Raw genomic sequence first — 20916 nt, 5'->3', positions numbered from 1 at the left:
AAAATTTTTTCAAATTTTAAAGGCATGCATTTATTTGAAACTACTTTTTATCATATTTCACAACTTTTAAATACTTCTAAAAAGTATTTTTCTCCTTCAACAGAATTGTGATTTAAATGATGATACGGTGCTTAATGAGATAAAATTAGCAGATGCTAATCAGTACCAAGTACCTGATTTGTGTGCAGAAGAGCTTGCTGTAATCCTCGGAATTTGGTAAGTTAATTCTTTAATTACATTTTAAAAATAAATAAATACACCTCCCAGCCTCCCTTCATACGAATCTTTGTGGTAAGGAAATAACAAAGTGGGAAGCTGATGGGATTTTTTTTTTTCCTTTCTTTGTATAGTGTGTCCAAAAAGCTTAAAAAATGAAAAATAAAAACACATTTTTAGTTTCTTTAGAGTAAATGTTAATGTCCAGAAGAGATTTTCAGCAGTGTTTCATTAATGACTAAATCATTCTTTTATCCTGGAGAAAGTCTCTTTTTCTTTGTGCCTGAACTTAATCATCTTTCAAATATTGAGGTGACATTTCTTAAATTTTGAGGATATCTTTCAGAGTCTGTAATGCTTATCTTACTGTGAAAATCATCTATATCTTTCAAGAAAAACTCTGCCCCCTCTTTTCAGTACAGTGGGAGTACATGTACAGATTCAGAATGTCTACTGCCAGTTACAAGCTGTAATACAAAGTTCCTCTGGTTTTGCACTTGCATTTTCTTTTCCTGATTTAAAGGAGTTCTGCATTGTGTGGTTTTAGAAGTGGCATAAAAGAGTAAAAGCAATCTGAGCTTTGAAAATAGGAAGCTAGCTGTCAATGAAAATCCTGGTTTTCTTATAGATAAACAAGTGTCTACTAAGTTGAAAGTTTATCTTACTTTTTTTCTGTGTGATTGTTTCAAAAGTATTTGTGTGGCAAGCTAAAAATAGTCACTTTGTTACGGTATTCATCATTCTTCATTGTTCTTTCACTAAAGCAATGTTCTAATCTGTAACTTGCAAAACAATAGAATCTGCAGTACTGCTGAAATACCTTGTCAAGCCCAAAAGAAGGCTGGAAGTAGAACAGTGAGAGAACTCAAGCTCCCGAGTCTCAGACAGACCTGTTTTCTCTATGCACATGGATTTTTTTAAGATGCATCTTTGTTATATATTGTGACAGCAATAACAAGCAAGCCAAAGGGCAGTGAGGGAATTCAGTGGCTTCAGCTAGCAACCCAGAAATTGATGATTTTTCCTTTGTAGTGTGTTCTTGCTTGTTCTGTAGCTTACGTTATAATCTTGATGCCTTTCAACCCCATCCAACCTTTCCCGCTCACTTATCAAAGTTTCCAGCTATTTCTCCCCTTCTTGTTTCATAAAGTGCAGTGAAAATTATTAGAGGAGAGGAAGTTGTTTTCTTTTTTATACCCATTTCTCAGACTGCAGCTTTATGAAGGCCCAGACGTTTGCTTGGCTAGATTCAAGTGAAGCATGAAGTTCTGCATCTCTGGTTTCAGCTATGCCCTTTAACCATTCAGCCCACTCACTGCAGTGAAAAAATCATGAATATGTACTGTGACTTTGTATTTTCTTTATTTTCATTTTCTTTATTTCCAGAGACTTAAGCTTTCTTTCTATTCAAGGCCACATCTAGATCCAATTTGGAGAGAAAAGGAGAGGAGTAAAGAGTGGGATTGTAAATAATCTGCTTCATGAGAAACATTTTTATGTCTGGTTCATTTTCTAACACAGTATTGTCTTATATTCAGACTGTAGTATCTCACCTTCCCAATTTTATCCATTATGCTGCTATTGTAAATCTGACTAATCGGATTAAATAATTGATTATAAGCTCCAAACTACTGGCAGTCTAGCTTTTACTGATTTGCTGAGCAAATACTTTTCTTGCTGTGAAGTAGAACTTACTACAAGATTCTTTATCTGCTTAAAGAGTGCTCATTTCTTATTGTCATAAATGCTTATGTCACAGCTACATTTCCACTCTTTATATAGATTCAGATAAAAAAAAATATAGCTTTAGATTTGATTTGGTATGGAAAATCATTAGAACAATTTCATTCTTTATCATTCAAGGTTGCTTTATTGTACTTGTGTGTGTTTGAATTGAACACGGATTTGGAAGAAATGGAAATTAAAACCATTTTATAATGGCTTTGAGCTGGAAGATGTCCATCTATACATTTCAAAGAACTGTGACAAAAGTCTGTTCTATAATAAGGAAACCTTTCTGCCTGAATCAATGTATTTTTAGGATATACAAAAATTCTGCATTATTTTCCTGTTTCCATGGAAAAAAATATCTCAAAGAGAGAAAAAGTAATATATGGCAGGTTGCTTTCCTAGCAGTGTTGTCTAACACTTAAAAAAATAAATAAATAAAAAATTGGTAACACACCTATTTTATGTGGGAAGAAGGGGAAAGCTTCATTAATATAGTAGCTGATAGTCATGGAAGTGACAAGGCTCAGCCAAATCTTTGCTTGTTATTCTAAGCCCTTACTCATCACTATTCTACCAAAAGCATAGTTGGTATTTCCTTGTGGCTGCAATCGTGCATGTAGTACCAGATGTTGTGAAACATCACCATAAGGTGCATGAAGAGGGTGTGGAATGTCTGGCGTGGGAGGTCTTTAAGAAAGAGTCAGGGGACAAACATTTACTTCAATGTGACTTAGAGGATCTCTTCATGCTTACTTTCACTGTATAAGTCATCTTTCAGCTACTCCACTAATGTTATTCCTTACAGATGTGTAGGAAAGTTGTGGGTATCTTTCTCAAAAAATTCTCATCAGTAATGCCCATTCTCTCTCACTATTCCACACAATGTGCTTTATTAGGTGCTTGTTATAGGGTAGAACTATTTGATCAATTGATCAGAGGTCTATTGTTGTTACTAAGAAGAAGAAAAGAAATTTCAATGAAATCATCAACTCTAAAGGACTGCAGTTAGATAATTAGAATTTGAGCTTGAGCAGCTCATTCTTTTGGCTTCCGTTGGATTGAATAATTATCAGCTCTAAACCTGGTATTCTTCTAGATTCTCTATTTTAGTTTATATAACACTTCTAAATGTTAGTGTTTTAATCAACAAAATGAGAGAGCAGCTCCCGTACATCCCTTAGATTCTCTAATAGATAATTAAAAAAAAAAAAATTTGAAAATGGAGCATACATTTCAGTTTACTTTGGGATTTTGTGTTGTCTCCCCTTTCAAGCTTAGTGGAAGTTCAGTAACAAAACGTAAATAAAAGAACTACTGAATGATAGATTTAATGAGTTGCAAAGGATGAAGAGAAGGATCTTGTCTTCTAATAGAAATAGGAAATTGAATCTCCAAAGTGGGTCTAATCATGCTTTTGTAGTCTCTCAGCATACCTTCATTTGGCTGAAGTCCTATGAACAAATGGCCATTTGCTTCTTCAGAATGAAATGTATTTCAGTCAAATAGCTTAACTTCCTGAACGCCTCATCTGCACTCATTCCTAGGTTGCTCTAGTTGGATGTATATTAGTGGTACCTAAAGTATTGCAGTTTCAGAAATGCTGAAGCAGCACTCTCATGAGAACTTTTTTTTCCTTAGTCCTCCATTTAATGGAGGTGGAAAGTGCAAGAGACTTATGCCATCAGGAAGCAGTTTTGGCTCTCTGCTACGCATATGATTAATTTTCTTCTGGGCATGTAAAGATAAAGTCATGAGTGCTTGAATGATGTCAATTGTTTTCCCACCTTGAGTGCTTCACTTCATTCTCATAGAATTACTTCTTACTACTTTATCATGCATCTTCTTTAGAGGAATAAATAAAACACATTGGGCAGTCTAGTCTTCTTTTCTCACTTATATATAGTCTTGCTAAATATACTTAAGTATAAAGACTGGGTAAACTCGTTAGACAGCAAAGGTAGTTATCTATAAAGGATTAACTGTATAGCAAGAATAGAGTTAGATTGCAGGAAAGTCTTCTCTACAAAGTAAAGTACGTAAAGAAAGGAGGACAATTTCTGTGACACATCATCACAATTAATATACTACATTTGTACTTTTTACTTAAACTTCACAACAGCTTCATGTCATAAGGAATAACATCCTGATTTTAAGCGTGTGTATGTAGCTATTATATAGGTTTGATGATTACGTATACTTTGTAGTATGATTAGGATGTATCTTCACTTTATATCTTTTGTTTTCACAAGGAACTTGAATTGTAACCTTGCTGCTTCTCTTTCTGCTGCTTGCAGGTATCTCGTAGTATTTTTGTAGGTGCTGATAGGCTGTTGTTAAAGGAGACAGTACACCCATATGGAGTTGTAAACCAAATTTCTTTATTATCAATACAGTAACGTCCAACTGGGAAAAAAAAATTCCGATTCTCATCTCTGTATTCTTCTGGGTTCCCCTTGCTGTACAAAAAGTTAGTAATGTCAGTTAGTTGAGAGCTGTACTCCTGTGGTTATATTCCTTGAATGAGCAGAGAGTGTATGTTTGAGACTATCCTTCATCACTTTTTGAGCATTAGCGTGTTTTTGCTTTGCAGAATCTGTGTTCAGTTAGCCATTGAATTTTAACTGAAAACAGATCTCTGATAGGGAATGGATTTAAAGCTGTTCAGAATAGATAAAATTTAATCCTGTAAATGTGAATGTAGTAAGACATTTCAGGTTAGTATGGGCCTGGGAAAGGCACCATTAAGTATCCTTGTCCTGTGAAATGATTCTTTTCTTCTGTGACTGCTCTGAAGGGTTGGCCACCTTCTGTATGTGCACAGTACTGTAGGGGAAATGCCAAGTCATGGCTTGAACCAGTGATTGAACACCTGCTGGGCAGGCAGGACAAACCAGGGGGGCTCAGGTGCATGCCGTGCCCCTGAATGACCAGAAGGAGTGGAGCCAGGATCCTCCCCTTCCCTGACCTCACTTAAGGGTTGACAGTGGAGGCAAGGGTATCTTGCTAGAGGTCCTTTCCTACCTGAGGCCTTCCAAGAGTGAGCAGCTTTTTTTCTTTGTTTTTGTGTCCGTGGCTACTGCATTTGGGCTTATCCTTACTTCCTGTAGCCTAGGATTTTGCCACCCTGCTAATTACTGTTTTCCATCACGTTACAGCGTTACAACTACGCACTACCATTTGTATTTGTAACTCTTTTCTAGAACATCCTTTAGATTTCTGCAAGTTTGAGAGATGTATTCTACATAGCTGTGTGCTAAAGAATAAATCAGTATTATTTTATATTCTTTTTCCTTTTTTTACAGTATAGACTTCCAAAAGAACAATCCAATACACAAATTAACTGAAGAGGAACTTTTGGCTTTTACTTCAGTAAGTAACTTATCTGAAGCTTTCTTCTAAATATGTTTTCACTTAGGTATTATGTACCGAGCAGTAATTTAACCATCGCATTAATCATGAAACTGTGAAACAAATTGGTTTTAATATTCAATTGTTTCAATATATTTTTTTCTTATTTCAAGAATCAAAAAAGATGCTAAAATTCTCCTCCATTTTGAGTCATCTTCATGTAGGGCAAGACTGATATTTCAAAACTTGATCTCTTCCTTTTACAGTATTTTTTAAGGGGAGTTCAAAAGAAGCTGTAAATTTCTTTTACCAGATTTATTCAGTTTAAGAATCAAATATTCCACACAAGCATGTTTCTTCCCAGATCAGTGGCTAATTTATCTGTTGCTGAAGAATGATTCTGTAACTTCCAAAGAAGACTTGAGGTTTCTAGCTCCCTATTTTGAAAATGTATTTTTTGGGTCAAGACAAAACACGATGTGCCTCCTTTTTCCATTTCTTCTGTTTTTTTCAACAGCAATTTATTTGAGAGACAGAGGGGAAAAAGACTAGTAATTTTATTGCCATTTTTTGCTTTCTTTGTGCTGTTAGAGTTCAGCTTTTGTACAATATATGGTGCTTGTTCTCCTGTCCAGATTTTGCAGTCTTATACTTTTCTTTTCTCAGTAATGCCGTGTGCCATCTGAAAGAGTAAGTTCTTGTTAGAGTTGGCAAATAGGATCTCAACAAAAATCCCATAGATTTCAATTGAGTTAGAATTTTATGACTAGAAATTGTAACTATATAGAAGAATTTAAGACACTAAAATAAGTTTAACCATTGTCCTAAAAATAAGTCTGGAAAAAAAAATCCTTATCTTTTTATTAGGTTGATTTTTAAATTAATGCTTTTTTAGGGGTACGCATACTAATATAGAACGTGTAAGGTCAGAATGAGGAAACAAAGTGGATGACTGTAAAACAGTTTGATTTCTATTACTTCTCTTATTTCCTATGATAACTATCCTTTCTGATCAGATCCTTGTATTTTCTCATATGTTTTATTTTTAAACCATTTTGTTTCAGTTTTTAGAAAAATGGAAATAGCTGGAAAAAAATAGATAAGGAAATACAAAGAAAAGATAGTGGAATTGAAGAAAACTGGTTAACCTATTATTGCACATTTTTGAAAAAATTGTGAAACAGGATTTCATTTTACAAAAATAAGGTTATAGAGATGCATACATTTTCCTAATGTACATATAATTTTGTTACAACAATCCTTGCTGATTTTTCTTTTATTAATACATGTCTTTAGTTGAGAGTCAGTCATATGTGAAAACTGAGAATTTTACTTCTGACTTCTTATTCCCTGCCAAACTCGCTGGAGTTCTTATATATTCTCTACTTCATTCTTCCCACTACCTGTCTGTCTAACTCTTGAGTAGAAAAGTGGCCAAGAAACACTTAGATACTAAATTACCTTCTCCACATAATCTATCTTTTTAATTGTAAATGGGGTAATATTGTGATAACAGAATATATTTGAAGAGATTGCTCCTATTCTCCTCATGTACATTCCAAAATAATGAGATTCAGAGGGAGTTTTATTTGTTTTAACACTTGAGTATTCAAACATTTAAAACACTCTTCAGTTTTAACAGCAGAAGAGAAAAGTCAAGGTAGCACATATACTAGATAAAAATAATCAGCTTTATTCGGATATTTTATCTGACATTGAGACATCATATACTTGACATCTGATATACAAGAGATTTGTTGGATGCATTATCCATAGTATGAAAATTAAACTGCATTTTTCTGCCATCTAGTGGCTGATTACTCAAAAATCACAAGAGCTGATGAATTCATTCCTTTAGTAATTACTGCAATCAGGACAGATCTACAGAGATGCGCAGATGAGAAATATTTGTAGGCCTCCCTATCAATTTGTGCTCTGATCAGCAGAAAAAAACAAAACAACAAGACAAAAAAATAAAAAAAAAAAAAGCAAAAAGCACAGGATCTGTAAAAAATAAACAAGAATGTAGATCTCTAATAGCACAGAATTCAGTGTAGAGCAGTGACTTAAAAATGTAGCTAGTAACCTAAAAAATTTAGAGTCGATAATAAACTTCAGTGTCAGAATAACATTCTTTTAAATTTGTGCCTAAAGTTTGCTCGTTATCTAGCTGCAGCAATACAATTCAGTCTTAAGTTTTCTCTTGATCTGGTCTGTGCTACTAAATACAATTAGGCTGTGTGAATTCTAACACTGTTACACCAAATCTTTCCTGTAAACTGAAATCAGAAATCAAGTATGACGTTATGTAAGTTCTTTTTGATAATGTGTATGAATGTTAACATGAATGTTAACACAAGCTTGGTTGTTATGGCGTCTGTTAGCTGAATATGTAAGTGCTACTGAAATATTATGTAAGGTATTTTTCAAGCTTTTGTGTTACCTAGTGGAACAGGCAAACGAGCCCTCTATCAGTGCTGCCCACAGTAACTTCTTTAGCATCATTTAAACTGCTCTGTGTGTGTGCGTGTGTGAGCAGGCATCTTCTCAGCCTACATGTGGATTCCTAAATCTGCAGGCTGGTTAGATGGTTGTCATGCATTCATCTGATAACTGCTGAAATTTATCTTTCCTGAAGAAAGGAAGTCATTTCAAGATAACCTAGGACTCTTGAGAAATTTTAAGGCACTTGCAACAGATCAGTGGATCATGAAGAGATTGTGTTCTTTTGGATGTTGCAAAACAAATGCATGTGATCGACAAACTCTAATTTTCAGGTAGTATGAGGGGGAAAGTATAATAAAAGTGAATTCTAGTAAATGATATAGTCCTACCTCATATTAAGTGTAGTTTAGCAAGCAGGCATTCTGAACTCACTTTTATGTTAGCAACAGTTGAAAATGACTAGATCCTTAAAAATATATATGTATGTTAAACTACATAAAGACCTAAAAATAATGCTGTTGAGAGCTGCTTGGCGACTGCAGTCAAATACAGAACGATGACATTGATGCAGTTCATTTATTGAAGTCACTTGGGAACTTTGTCCTAAAGTACTGACTTCTGTAACTAAGAATTATTATTGCTAACTTTTACAGTGAGGTGTGACGGTGTGTCAAATCCTGTTTACTTCTATCTATAAACTCTTTTGCTGGGATAGCTCCTTTTAGTTAAGTACTTTGAACTTCAGTGCTTGAGGTGTTCTAGTCAAATCTGTTCACCAATCATCAACTTAATACTAGTTAAATTTGGGTTTGTTTCCTGCTTAAATTGTTAATTTGATATCTTTACAAGAGAAGAAATTGAGCTCTCATGTACATAAGAATAAACATAATTACGTTTGATTTTAAAGAAAATTACTGTTTTCATATTTAAGCGTTTAGGGAAAGATTTATAATGATTTTAATGAATTAAGATAATTAAGATAATGCACTTGAATTTCGAAGAAAGCAAAAAATTTAGAGATCAAATACCATACAAAAACTGACTCAGACACAGTTTTGCATATGACACTCAGCAAAATTTCTGTTTAGCTTACTGAGTGTTGTGTTGAAAAGCCATTTTCAAGAAAGGTAAAGAAAAAAAGTATCTCAGTTCTGAAATCCAGTGCTTCTTTGTTAGATTTACTGGTGTTTTACTTAACGGTAACTTTTTTTTTTTTTTTTTTTCCTTCTCCCAGAGCATTCTGTGTAGGAAATGGGACGTATATGGTGCTAGTAATCAAAGGAATAATAAAAAACCTATGTTTTCACATGTAGGTTTTCTAGCCTTTTTTAGCTAGTTTTACTTCTAGAACTCTGGGAATTCTGGGAAGGAATAACTACTAGGTGGTGTTGCATTTTTTTTTCCTTACAAAGGAGAAAAGTGTGTTTTTTTTGTTTTGTTTTGTTTTAAAAAAGCCCTAATGTTTAAGACTATACTCCACAGTACAAGTTCTTAAGGCTTATGTCACAGCTTATAGTTTACGTGCAGGAGAAGCAATTTAGTGGTTTCATCATCTGATAGAGCATTCCAGCAGAACATCCATGATTAATGAGCTGCAGCTGGTCCTTAAAATTACCACTGCCATCTGTCCTGGACCTTGCCTTGTCCAGGGGTGATGAGCTGTGTGGTAAATGTGAAGTGTGCTTAGCCCATCGTATGGGAATATGGCTTTTTTTTCTCTTCTTGGTGTGTTACGATCAAGTGATTTGGTGTGGCAGCATCATGTTGAACTATAGCAGACAAAGGAGAAAAAGCAAGAAAAAGCTGGGAAACAGAACCTCTTGCACTATGCTTCTTGCATCTTAGCCCCATATTTGTATTCTTTATACAAGACAAGAAGGGAAAAAATGGGGATCATGGGAAACTTAATTGGATTATTAATTTTGTTATTCTCCAGAGATTTCTATCATTTATGAAGAGTAGAGTACTGGGTTTCTTTTTAATAAGATGAAAACTGGTCAGAGAACGGGCAAGAATGGCTTTCTTAAAGAGGAAAAAAAAATAGTGAAATAGTTTTTATTTCACTCAGAGAACATAAATTAACAAAAATACTTGAAAATTCTAAAATTATTCCTTTAATGCCATAAAGAATATGAATGTCTGATTAAGGACCTAGAGAATGTGGAGTAGTCTGTTAAAATGCCAGGAATACAGTGTTTTCCGAAGATGGGCCAGAGGGAAATGCTTAATTTCCTTTGTTTTTCCAGTTAGTTGCTGTATTGAGCATCTAATTCCATAAGAAATGCCTTTATTTTTTTTAACTAAGAAATTTGAAACAGTTTGATTGATTTTTTTTTTTTTTTTTAATTATTTTTTTTTTCCCCAAAGGTGGGTATTTATTGAGTGGAATAGAAACTAATGGTGTGTGGGTACCTTTGAAAATCACGGTAAAGAATAATAGTGCACACTTGTATGTGTGTACATATATGAATTTTTTTTTCTGCTTGTCACTAAGAAAGGAGTTTTGGGAGGAGAGAGGTTGGAAATGGAAATGCATTGTTTGTGTCATCTTTTGTATTGCATTTGCGATATTAATGTGGAACTAGGGAGCAATCAAATCACAGCACATGAGATTTTTTAATGTTAAGTCTTCCTATTAAAATCTCTCTAAAACTAACATGCCAATTTGGTTTCTAAAGAGAAGTTGTTTATATAGCTTAAATAAAAGCAGTGCATTTTTCTCTGCTGAGAAAATGGCTGCAGTTTTCTTTGTTTTATAACCAGCAAGAGTATTGAAAAGCTCATTAAGATTGCCATGTGTCTCTACTGCTGTAATTTTTGTGGCTTTATAAAAAGTCTCTTTCACTTCTTTTCTAAGTAGTGTTGCTCATTTTGAATAGACTCTGTTGGTTACAAGTTTATTATGCTCACTGCAAAGACTTTCTCTCTGCAAAACCCTGGTAGTAGTGCTAGTAAGACTTCTTTTTCTTTAGGTTAATGAACTAAAAGCTATTGTATTCTTTTTCTTCAGGTTTTGCTTTGTTTTCTAAATTCTCTTTTTCAGAAGTCTGAATCATTTTCTAGTAATGTCACGATCCAAATGCTGTTAATTTAATGCATGTATGTTTTCAGATCCATTGTGCGTTACTGGGAAATCTGACTGAATAAAGCAAAAGAGAATTGCTCCTTTCCATGAAAGCATCATGTGCAGAGGCTCAACTCGATTTGTTGGATGCTGACTCACAAAGCGTCTGGGGCTTTGTTTACAATGTGCTGTGAATAGGAAAATAACCTGGTGTGTTTTTAGTTACTTTTGCTGTGTTCTGTTGTGTGCTCAGGGTGAAATAACTAGGTGCTGTAGTGCATGTGTTTCAGGGCAAGGGGGAAGTCTGCATTCCATCCCAAAACTGGGATTATGTAACATTCTGTTTGAAGTTGTTTTATTTTACTAAGTATCAGATTTCAACATAATTGACACTTTCATCTCCTTCAACTTTGTTCTCCTCTGTGGTCTGCATTCTTCCCTGAATCCATGGAATCCACAGCTCTGATTGCATCATCTCTTACAGGAGATGATTCCTGATTTATTGTGTGCATCTCTGAGCAGGAAGAAATTTGGAATAGCCCTTCCTTTTTGGAATAGTCTACTCTTTTGTGCAGATAGAGCTGTAATTTGTACAGATCTATTCAAGCAATAGTTTTGAGTTGTCTCACTGAAACTGCAGTGGTTAAAAGACCATGAAAATCATGTTTAAATATTAATAGATTATTTGCTTGTCTTAGAGTTTGCAAAGTTTAACAGGCAAATTTGATGACAGTAACATTTTTTCCCACAGCAGCCTTTCTTCTCCCTCTCCTCCTTCATCTTTATCTATCAACAGCTCACTTATTATTTCTAGCAGTTTCTGACAGCTGTTTTGACGTCTCACAGGCTTCCCTTCCCCTTCTCATGTGCTTCACCAGTTGTAATTATTAGAATTTAGTCCAAAAAAAAAAAAAAGAGAAGTTTTTCACAGAGAGGGTGGTGAGGCACTGAAACAGGTTGTCCAGAGAAGTTGAAGATGCCCCATCTCTGGAGGTGTTCAAGGCCAGGTTAGATGGGGCCTGGGTGATCTGATCTAGTACTTGATCTGGTGGCTGGCAACCCTCTCTGTGGCACAGGGATTGGATCCTTGAGGTCCCTTCCAACCCAAGCTATTCTGTAAGTCTATGAAATTATACCCCCCATTTGAGAAAGTGCTGTTTGGTGTATCATCTGAAGGGAATACAACATTGTTGCTGCTCTATTCAGTTTATCTTCCCTTGATGACAGTATTCTGGTAATCAGTTCAATTCAGAGGTTATCACTGCTGGTATTCATTTTTCTTTTTGAGGTGGTGTTGTATACTGTACAGACCTGCCTACTTGGATGGAGAGAGAAGAGAAACCAAATAAGAAGCAATCCAAGTCTTTGGTTTTTGAAATCAAACCTGGTTTTGTTCTTTTACTGTGTGAAGAAGAATTATTCTTAAAGTTTACTTAGCTTTTCCTATGTCTCGCTCTCATCTCTTCTGCCTATTTCTGGCATTGTCTCTTTATTTGTTCTGTTCCTAACCCAACATATCAAATATTACTCTAATCTTCCATGTTCTGGTAACATCTGAAAAATCAATGTCTGAGTTCTTGTTCACTGGTCAGTTATTACTGTATCTAAGCAACAGAGTTTAATTTACTCTGATCCTATCATGTCTGTAGTCTGAACTAGAAGTAGAGCATGTTTTGTATCAGTGCCCAGATACTCTTTGTTCTGTATTAAAATGAAATCCTAAAAAAGTAACAGATTTTTTTGTATATTAGACGATTAAGGACAAGTTTGATTTGAAAGTTACAGCCCTTAATAGCGGTCATGAAGTATATATTTTTTTTCTTTCCCCCCAATAGTCTGAAGTGTGTCTGGTTTTGTTTTTGGTTCATTTTCATAGTTAAAATGTCACTTAAAAAATAAAAAATAAAAAAATATGGTGAAATGTATTTTTCCATCTTAGCTGCTTCAGGGAAAATATAAGATGAACTTGATAAGGCATAAATCTATTCGTATCTGCTTCTGTATGAAAATGACCATAATGCTTTTTCCTTTTTGTTTTTCTTTCAATATTGTAAGATTTTAGGTAGCCAGATGACTGGAAAAGATTTTCAGGTGGCATTTTCTTGTGAGGATTCATTGAGCAATTTAAGAATTTTATAGGGAAAAATGTTTAAGTTCTAAGTTCATTGGTATACTTAGGAGAGAATTAAAAGGAAAAGTTCATTTTTATAAATTTTAGGAAAAAGTTCCTAAACAAATTCTTACAGCCTAGATCTAGGAAAATATCCATTTATGTGCTTATATTATCCACATTTGAGTCCTGCATATCCCATATGGGTCTTGGGTATGGCATGTGTTTGCACAGTGTGCTGTCTTTGTAGAAGTATTTAGTTAACTTGAGTACATTGTGGAAAAGCATGGTACTGTCTACCTTGCATAAGGACGAAGTTTAAGTAGTGCCAATTCTCCTATTTTTACAGTATGTCCTTTCATTTATTTTATTTAAAGCAGGAAGTTCAAATAGTAAAAGGGAATTTTTAAGTGTGGATGACCAGACATTAAGATGTTCGATTTAATTTGTAGAACTTTTAAATCCGTATGGACGTAGGCTATATACATCTTTATTTTACTTGTGTTTATTTAACACATGAATTCTAGTACTGATCATGTACTAAACTGCGTATTGTGACTAAAAGGGAAAAGAAAAGCCTGTACTCTGCCAGTATGCTTCATATGTAAGTGTATTTTACTAGGATAACTGTCATACTGATAAGCAAATGGTTATTTAGAAAAATGATTTGTGACAGCAAGTATGCTAGTTTGCATAAAGTGCCCATTAGATTATTGCATCAGGAAATAAAAATGATGCCAATGTATTTTATTGGTTGCTTATGCAGTGTATACCAGAATTGAGCATCATGATTGTTGTGTGAAAATTCAGACTATTTTACTCTGTAAAATTGATATGAGTAGTAGATATGATGCTATGATATGGCATAAATACTTCTGTCATGTTTGGATTGGCTGCCTTGATTGTGGCAAGTGGGGCTGTTAGTTATGAAGACTGTTCCAATAAGTGCTAGTAAAATGCTTAAATGCATCACTTGTTAATGCTTTTTATCTGTGAAGTTGAGATTTGAGACCTTTTCCAAAGAGAAATAAAAATCATGGAGCAGGATATCAGTATGTTTTTTATGTGTTTGGGAAGACTACACTGCCTTGCCTGTATAATCCCTAAACATGTATTGCATTAGTTAAGTTGGATCTTTGGCATTTTTTCCTGAAAGACTTCATATCTTGTCAGCTGAATGTTAAGTACATTTGTCAGTATGTATGTTGGCCAACACATTCAGTAATGACTTCTATCATAGTCTAGACAAAAGATGAGAGTGAACTTTTACAGTTAGCTAAAAATGGACTGTGAAAGATCTTTCTGCTCTCTCGCTGTTACAAGTATTGTAAAATGAGGTGCTTGATTTCAGAACTAAAACATTCAGAGAGTAACAGCACATGTATTTGCAATTTCCTCTAATTAATATTGTATTCCTTTTGTGTTTATTATTGGCTAAAACTGAACACTTGTTTGTTATTTTAATACATGTCAGTAGAAACTCTTTCGCTTTTAGAATAAAGGAAAAAAAGAATACTTAGCAAATTGCTTTTATTGATTTTAAGCTGTTCAGTAGCTCATTAGTAAGACTCAGAGAGCAAATAAGATGGGTAAATTCTGAAATAAGACTTTTTCTTATCCTACAGCTTATTCTTTGAGAATTGCAGTGAATGTATTTATTTTCCTGTATCTTTCCCCTACCTAGTAGTAGACATAGTTTATATCTATTGAATCTTTACAGAACTGTGAAAATGAAAAGCTTAGGGTTTCTTAACTAAAAAGGGTGTGACTTACATATAGAAGAAAACATTCATAGCTTCTTCACTCACTTGTCATAATTATTTTAACAAACTACTGTTGTTTATACGCATAATACAACTGAACAGATACTACACTTTGTTTGCATCTCAGTCCATTACAGCTCATGCTTTTTACTTCTTTCAAGTCTAAACTTAACCCAGACATGGTCTTTACCTTTGGTCTCTAGGTAAATATATTTAGAGTACAGCAGCTCTCTACATAACCTTGTCGGATTTAGGAATCTTACTGAGTGTTTTGCACACTAAGACAAGTTTTTCTTTCATGCTTCTAACAGTCTCGCTCATTTTTTCCGTGTTAATGTTTGCCAGTGGCAGCTTCCCACTTTCTTTAGCTGTTCTTTCTTCAGCGGGCCATGTTCCTCTCAGTTAAGCTTTGTCAGTTCTCACTTCCCATTTGTTTATCTGACCTTCACTTTTGCTCTCATCATTCCTAGTTCCTTCCCTTCTCACATGGTCCTACGTCTACTCCTTTGCTTCTTGGTTTTTGTGTGCTGCTTGAGGAGTCGGTCTATTTTCAGGGTCATTTTGTCTTCAGACTCAGAAAGGAAGGTGGCTGCAACTTTGTTTTGCTTCTGGAAACTCAACGTTTGCAATAAAGCTTAATGCCAAACTGCTGATGACCTCCAGCAGCTCGATCCTACTGCACGTAATGGGAACAGTAGTTCTTTAATGAGACAGAACACTTCTAGTGGTGAAGTCAGGAACTGGAAGGAATCGGAACCCAAATATTTTTAATGGATTTGGAGACTTGTTAACATTCTCTTTTTCTGGGAAACTGCTGAGACTGCCCTAGAACACCCACAGAAATTGTCACTGCCGGAGTCCAAATAGAGCAGTGCAACCCACCAAACAGTAATTGAGAAATGCCTCTTGCTTTCAACATTATGCTTATGTGCGAACCCCAAGAATTGCAATACATAGACCTGTGAATTACAGAGACTGTTGTAGACAAAATTCCTGTGGTGGAAGCTGGCATTCAAAATGGGAAAACCAGATATGGCACACTCTGTAGAATCCTGTCTGGCAGTATGTGGATTTTCCTCTGCTGTGCCTCACTGTTCCTCCACACACAGCTGTTTTCCAAACTGATTATATATATATATATACACACACGTGCGTATATAACATTTAGTATATTGTTCTGATATAGCTTAATAGTAAAGTCAGTGTAAGATTTATTATAAATCACTGATTAAATAAGTCATTCCTACTAAGTTTTCTTCTCTGTCTTGTCACAGGAACAAAAAAATAATAGCTGATTTTGACTAGTTAATATCATTATAGGGTGACTTCACAAATAACATTTTTGGAATGTAGAAGATGTCTGTGACTATCAAAGTATTCCTGCTGTGCCATTGGCTAATCTGAAAGTTTTGAAATTAGAGAAACATGTAAGTTGGTTCTTTGCAAGATGATAATTGTATGCCTTTTACTGAGGGGTCTGAAGAACTTCTAAGGCTCCCTTGCATTGTACCATTCTTATGATTGAACTAGAGATCTATCTGAGAATTAGTGTTTTTGCTACCCCCACCTTGCCATCTGGCAGAAGACACTCAGTTAAAGTATTTTAAGGAAAATTGTAGCAAATGAATGTTTGTCCTGAAGTTGTCACTGCAAAAATAAAAGTAAAAGTTTGAATATGTACAGTATATTAATTACCTGCAGTTTATAAAGCAGTACTCTTCCAGGTCTTCCACACCAAATGAACAGGGATTATGATTGACAGGCTATGGAAAGAGTGGTGAGTATGAATATGAGTGGGGGGGGGGAGGGGGTGCAGACAAATCCCACTATTCTGGGGAGTTGTATAAGGAGGATGAAGGTTCTGTCAGGCCTGAGGGAGGGATTTTCTGGTGGTCCAGAGTGCTATAATATGCTTTAATTTTCCTCTGAACAGCTCAAAGAGGCAAATAAGCAGGAAAAAAAAAAGCAACAGGAACCTTAATGTGCAGTCTCATCTGTATTTTGCTGAGTTAGGTAGGACTGATTTTTTTTTTTTTTTTTTTTTGAAGTGTTTAAAACAAAATTAAGAATACGATTAAAAATAAATAGGATTAAAAATGTTGAAAGCATTGACAAATCATGATTCCAGACTGTAGACAAAGGCAGCAATACTGAAATATGAGAATGAAAATTTATAACTGACTCTCTCTGAGGAATAAATTTCAATCAGCAGCAGATAAATTCTTACACTGCCTATTCCCAAAATGTTCCCTGTAAGATTAGGGGCAAAGTTGGGAATTCAGTGGAGCAAGTAGCACAAGGGAATTAAGAACCTGCTGTGCTAGTGTCCAAGAGAATACCTGCTCTAGGGGTCATATGGTTCTTTTCCCTCACTGTCAATCTGAATCAAACGTGTTAGGAAATGATCACTGACAGTGATTATTGATCTTCCATTCATTTTTTTTTTTCAACTATTTGCTTTGTTTCTTGAGATTAAACAGAATCTGAGTTTATGAAATGCATGTAATTGCATATAGTCTTGAAACTATCTGTGAAGCATGTCCAGCCCTTCTTAAGACAAATTCACTTTTCTATTACCTGTGCATATAGCAATTTTTAATGGTTTTCTTTTTTCAAGATATTGTCAATAGAGCACATGGTGTGTTTAGAAATTTGGCACAGACTAGGAAAATCCTGAGGCTGAATAGATGAGGGCAATTCACTGTTTTTTAAATCGTAAGGAAACCTTTATCACTACTACCAAAGAGTTAAAGGTCTAGCCATTTGAATCCAAAAACCTGATTTATTGCTGTTGAGATTGGACCTTAGGAAATAAATGCAGTACTATGATGTGGTGTGGAAGTCTGTACTTATGCTATTTCAGGAGTAGGTCCAAACCACAGACCTGAAAAAGACAATGCTACTACAGTCAAATCTGGCTGAAGTTATTTTCAGCGTAAGTGATAGGTTTGGCACAGTACAGCAAGTGTCAGTAAAATGGCTGGACTTCATTCTAAGTGAAAATAGGAGCCACATCTTATGTGGCTTACCCTCCACTAGTCATTGCAAGCAGATTCTATTAAATAAAATAGTATCTTCTTTCTTCATGACATTTCCTTTTCTAGTTTCTTCCTTTTCTTAAATAAAATTGAGAGCCTCCAAGGAAAACTTACTTCTGAACTTGAATGTGTGTCTCAAAGCAAAAAGAACTGAAACACAAACCGAAAAACAGCTTAAGGAATACCAAAAAAAATATTGCCTTAAAATTTTTGGAAGAGGTTAGAATATTGAAGCCACATGATATCGTTGCAGAGTGTTAAGCTCTTGATGACTTGATAAATGCCAGCCCACTGATGCCTATTAATATAGAAGAAAATTAAAGCAATTCTTGTCACCCGGGATAGATCTTGCAGTTTGAATGTGTAAGTAGAATTCAGATAATACCACTGGACTGTTAATAGAAGGACCTAAAAGAATAAAAACACTAAAACATTTTTTTCTAGCAGACCCCAATTTGAGTTGATTTTTCAAATAGCTAAAATGACTTTAAAGAGTAGTTTTTGTGTCTTCCATAAGCTCCTCTGAATGTTACTACCTGTATGCATACAAGTTAAATGTTGGACTGTTATATAGGATTAAAGAAGCATGTTATAGCTCATCAGGTGTCTCTCAATTTATTTTTAATCCATATGAGCTAATGTAAGCTTGCTTTTCTGTGTTTGTTACGTTTAAATTCAGACAAAACTTTGAGTCTTACAGTATTTCTATTGAAAATTCTTCACTAAGTGTAAATCCTTGTACTCCTTTCATGCAATTTTTTCTGTGGAACATATGAAGCATCCCTTGCAAGAGAACGTTTCTATAATGCTCATTTGCTTTGACATTTTCTTCTGTGTAATCTGAAACATAATGGAACTCATCTGAGTATTAACTGCAGAAATGTAGCATAAATCCCTTCTGCCTGGTGCCTTATCAGATGATTTCTGTTATTAATTGCATTCACAGCTGGCAGAATGCCATTCATCACATCCTTGTATTTCTTCTGCTTCTGACTAGATGCATCAGATTCTATATCTACATCAAATGACTCTCTTAATTTCATTTTCTCAATAGAGACAATATTTGCATGTTTGAGTCTCAAGGTTATGAAGTGAGACAGGAGATTTTCCAAGAAAAATCCTAGAAACATCAGCTTATGAAAAAGCTGAGGAAATTCTTGATGTATATTCAGAAGATGTAAAGACTCTAGCAGGAAGAAGAAAAGAAACAGATAAGTAGTGAGCTTTGGATTTAAACATTGTTCTAGCAAGTGCTGAACTATTTCCCTGTACACTACTGAAAAGTGCACTTGGAGGAGAGGAAAGTCTCTTTGATATTCTTCCTGCATTTGAGTAAGTGTACATAGAAGCAAGAGGGGGGAAAAAAGAAAGATGCAGAACAAAATTTATATCTAATAGGTAAAGCAGAGGATATAGGCATTTCATATGTTGCTTTTTGTTCAAAATTAAAATTCAATGCAGCAGACAGCTAGCTCAGGGATGACTTCAGGTTTTAAATGAGACATCCATGCAGAATGGAAAGGGAAGTTGTTGTTTTCTTTCTTTTCTTGATTCTTGCAAGAGCGAAGACCAGGTAAGGCAGCCTTATTTTACTTGAATGTTCTCTGTGTTACCTTTTTTTGGAGAAAAACAAGATGAACAAAAAGAAGCTGGAAGTTTGGGGATATTTTCTTTTGGGAAAGCTTTCTTTTTCCTATCACGAGTTTTAGAGATTTTGTCAATGTAAGTATGCAGAGTTCAAGTACTGACTTGACAAAAGAGAAGAAATGACCTCATTTTATAGCTGGGAAGAAGCTGTGGTGTTTTGCTTTGATAATATTTCCTTTTAAGTTTATGTATGAGAAATAGGTGAAGAAAAGTGTTGAAGTTTCTTGATATTTGTGGTGAATTAGTAACAGTATTTTGAGCAGGTAAATGATAATCTTTGCTGTGTTTTTGCAGAGTTGAGCTGTTAGTGTTTGCTGCAAGTAGCAGATATTGAAGAAAAAAATGTAACGCATGACTCTTTTCAGTATCCCTTTCCAATATGTTCAGTATGTGTACAGCAATGTGTAGTCTTTTCATAGCAAATATTCTTGGCTTTCGTTGGCTGACTTTTGAAGTGGCATCTACAGGAATATGATTGTCTTACTAACAAAATGAAGAAGGATTGCATGCGATTGGGATGTTTGCTCTTTTTAAGGAGACATTTCAATTCATTAATGGGCTTAGTAATTCATATTCACTTAAATCTGTTACTTGCGTAAGACTTAAACTGATGTTTCAGTGACTGTAAACACTTGCATTGTTACTATAGTTTTTGGTATGTGAGATGCGTCTGAAGTATGGTGGGATTTGTGTGTGGGGGAGGGGGGGTTCTTTTTTTCCCCACCCTGAAATCCACAGGAAGTCTTTCTTCAGAGCATGTTCTTCTCCACGGTTCAGATGAAACAATTGTTCCAGAGGGGTCTGCAGCCACATGATAAGGTCAAGACAACCAAATGACATCTGAGACTGGGAGATAAAATTATTTAGGACTCGTCTAGAGGATTCGTTGGCTTCAAGTACCTCAGCTGGGCTTTTAACCTAGATGCTTTAGCTAGGAACTTAGTCTTTTTTATAACACCAGTGCATAGTAAGAGGTTTTCTCAGGGTGCCCCTAAAGTTGATGCTTGTTCAAAACAAACTTCTAAAGGAATCTTCCTCTTACCAACACTTATGTAAAATACTTAATTGAGCTAAATTCAAGGCTTTCCTGCCTGAATTCGTATGCCTCAGAAATGGCACAAAAACCAGCAGTTTAGAAGCTGACCTCCCATCAGTTTAGGGGCAGAGGGAGAGCTGTTCTTTGCCAGGTAGCTATCAGAAGGAATAAAGTTATTAAAAGCAGTGTCATCATGGAGAAATATATTTAGAGTAATAAGAAAGATGGAATGTGAGGGTTCCATTGGGTAAATGCTATCAGGAGCTTACCTATTTGTTACAGAACAGTGTTATAATAAAGTTTAAAAAAAAATAAAAATCATTAAGCTGTTAGTGAAATTGTTAGCCTTCCCATCTGGAGTATTGGAGTATTTCAGAGATAGAGAACTGTGCTAGTTTCTTAACTTGAGTTGATTATGCTAGCTACTGAGTAATTCCTATAATGCGTTTATTCTGTCTATTTCCAGTTATGATAAATTTCAGAGGGAGTCAGTCAAATTACACAAAAAGTACTCTGTT

At 35.0% G+C, this 20916-nt stretch overlaps 1 protein-coding gene across 3 annotated transcripts in view; it reads left to right on the top strand.

The window, feature by feature from the left end:
* The window catches only part of TTC27 (tetratricopeptide repeat domain 27), a 105938-nt gene that overhangs the window by 28583 nt on the left and 56439 nt on the right, over positions 1–20916 (top strand). For all 3 annotated transcript variants that reach the window (XM_085219521.1, XM_085219522.1, XM_085219523.1), the window contains 2 exons: positions 104–216; positions 5250–5316. In XM_085219521.1, coding sequence (XP_085075647.1) covers positions 104–216; positions 5250–5316 — 180 coding nt within the window. The remainder of the gene's footprint in view (positions 1–103; positions 217–5249; positions 5317–20916) is intronic.

This window comes from Meleagris gallopavo, chromosome 2 (assembly GCF_905368555.1).
Source record: "Meleagris gallopavo chromosome 2, MGAL_WU_HG_1.1, whole genome shotgun sequence".
NCBI classification, from domain to species: Eukaryota; Metazoa; Chordata; class Aves; order Galliformes; family Phasianidae; genus Meleagris; species Meleagris gallopavo.
The sequence above is the reverse complement of the archived record's forward strand: the minus strand, read 5'-3'. Positions and strand labels throughout refer to the sequence as shown.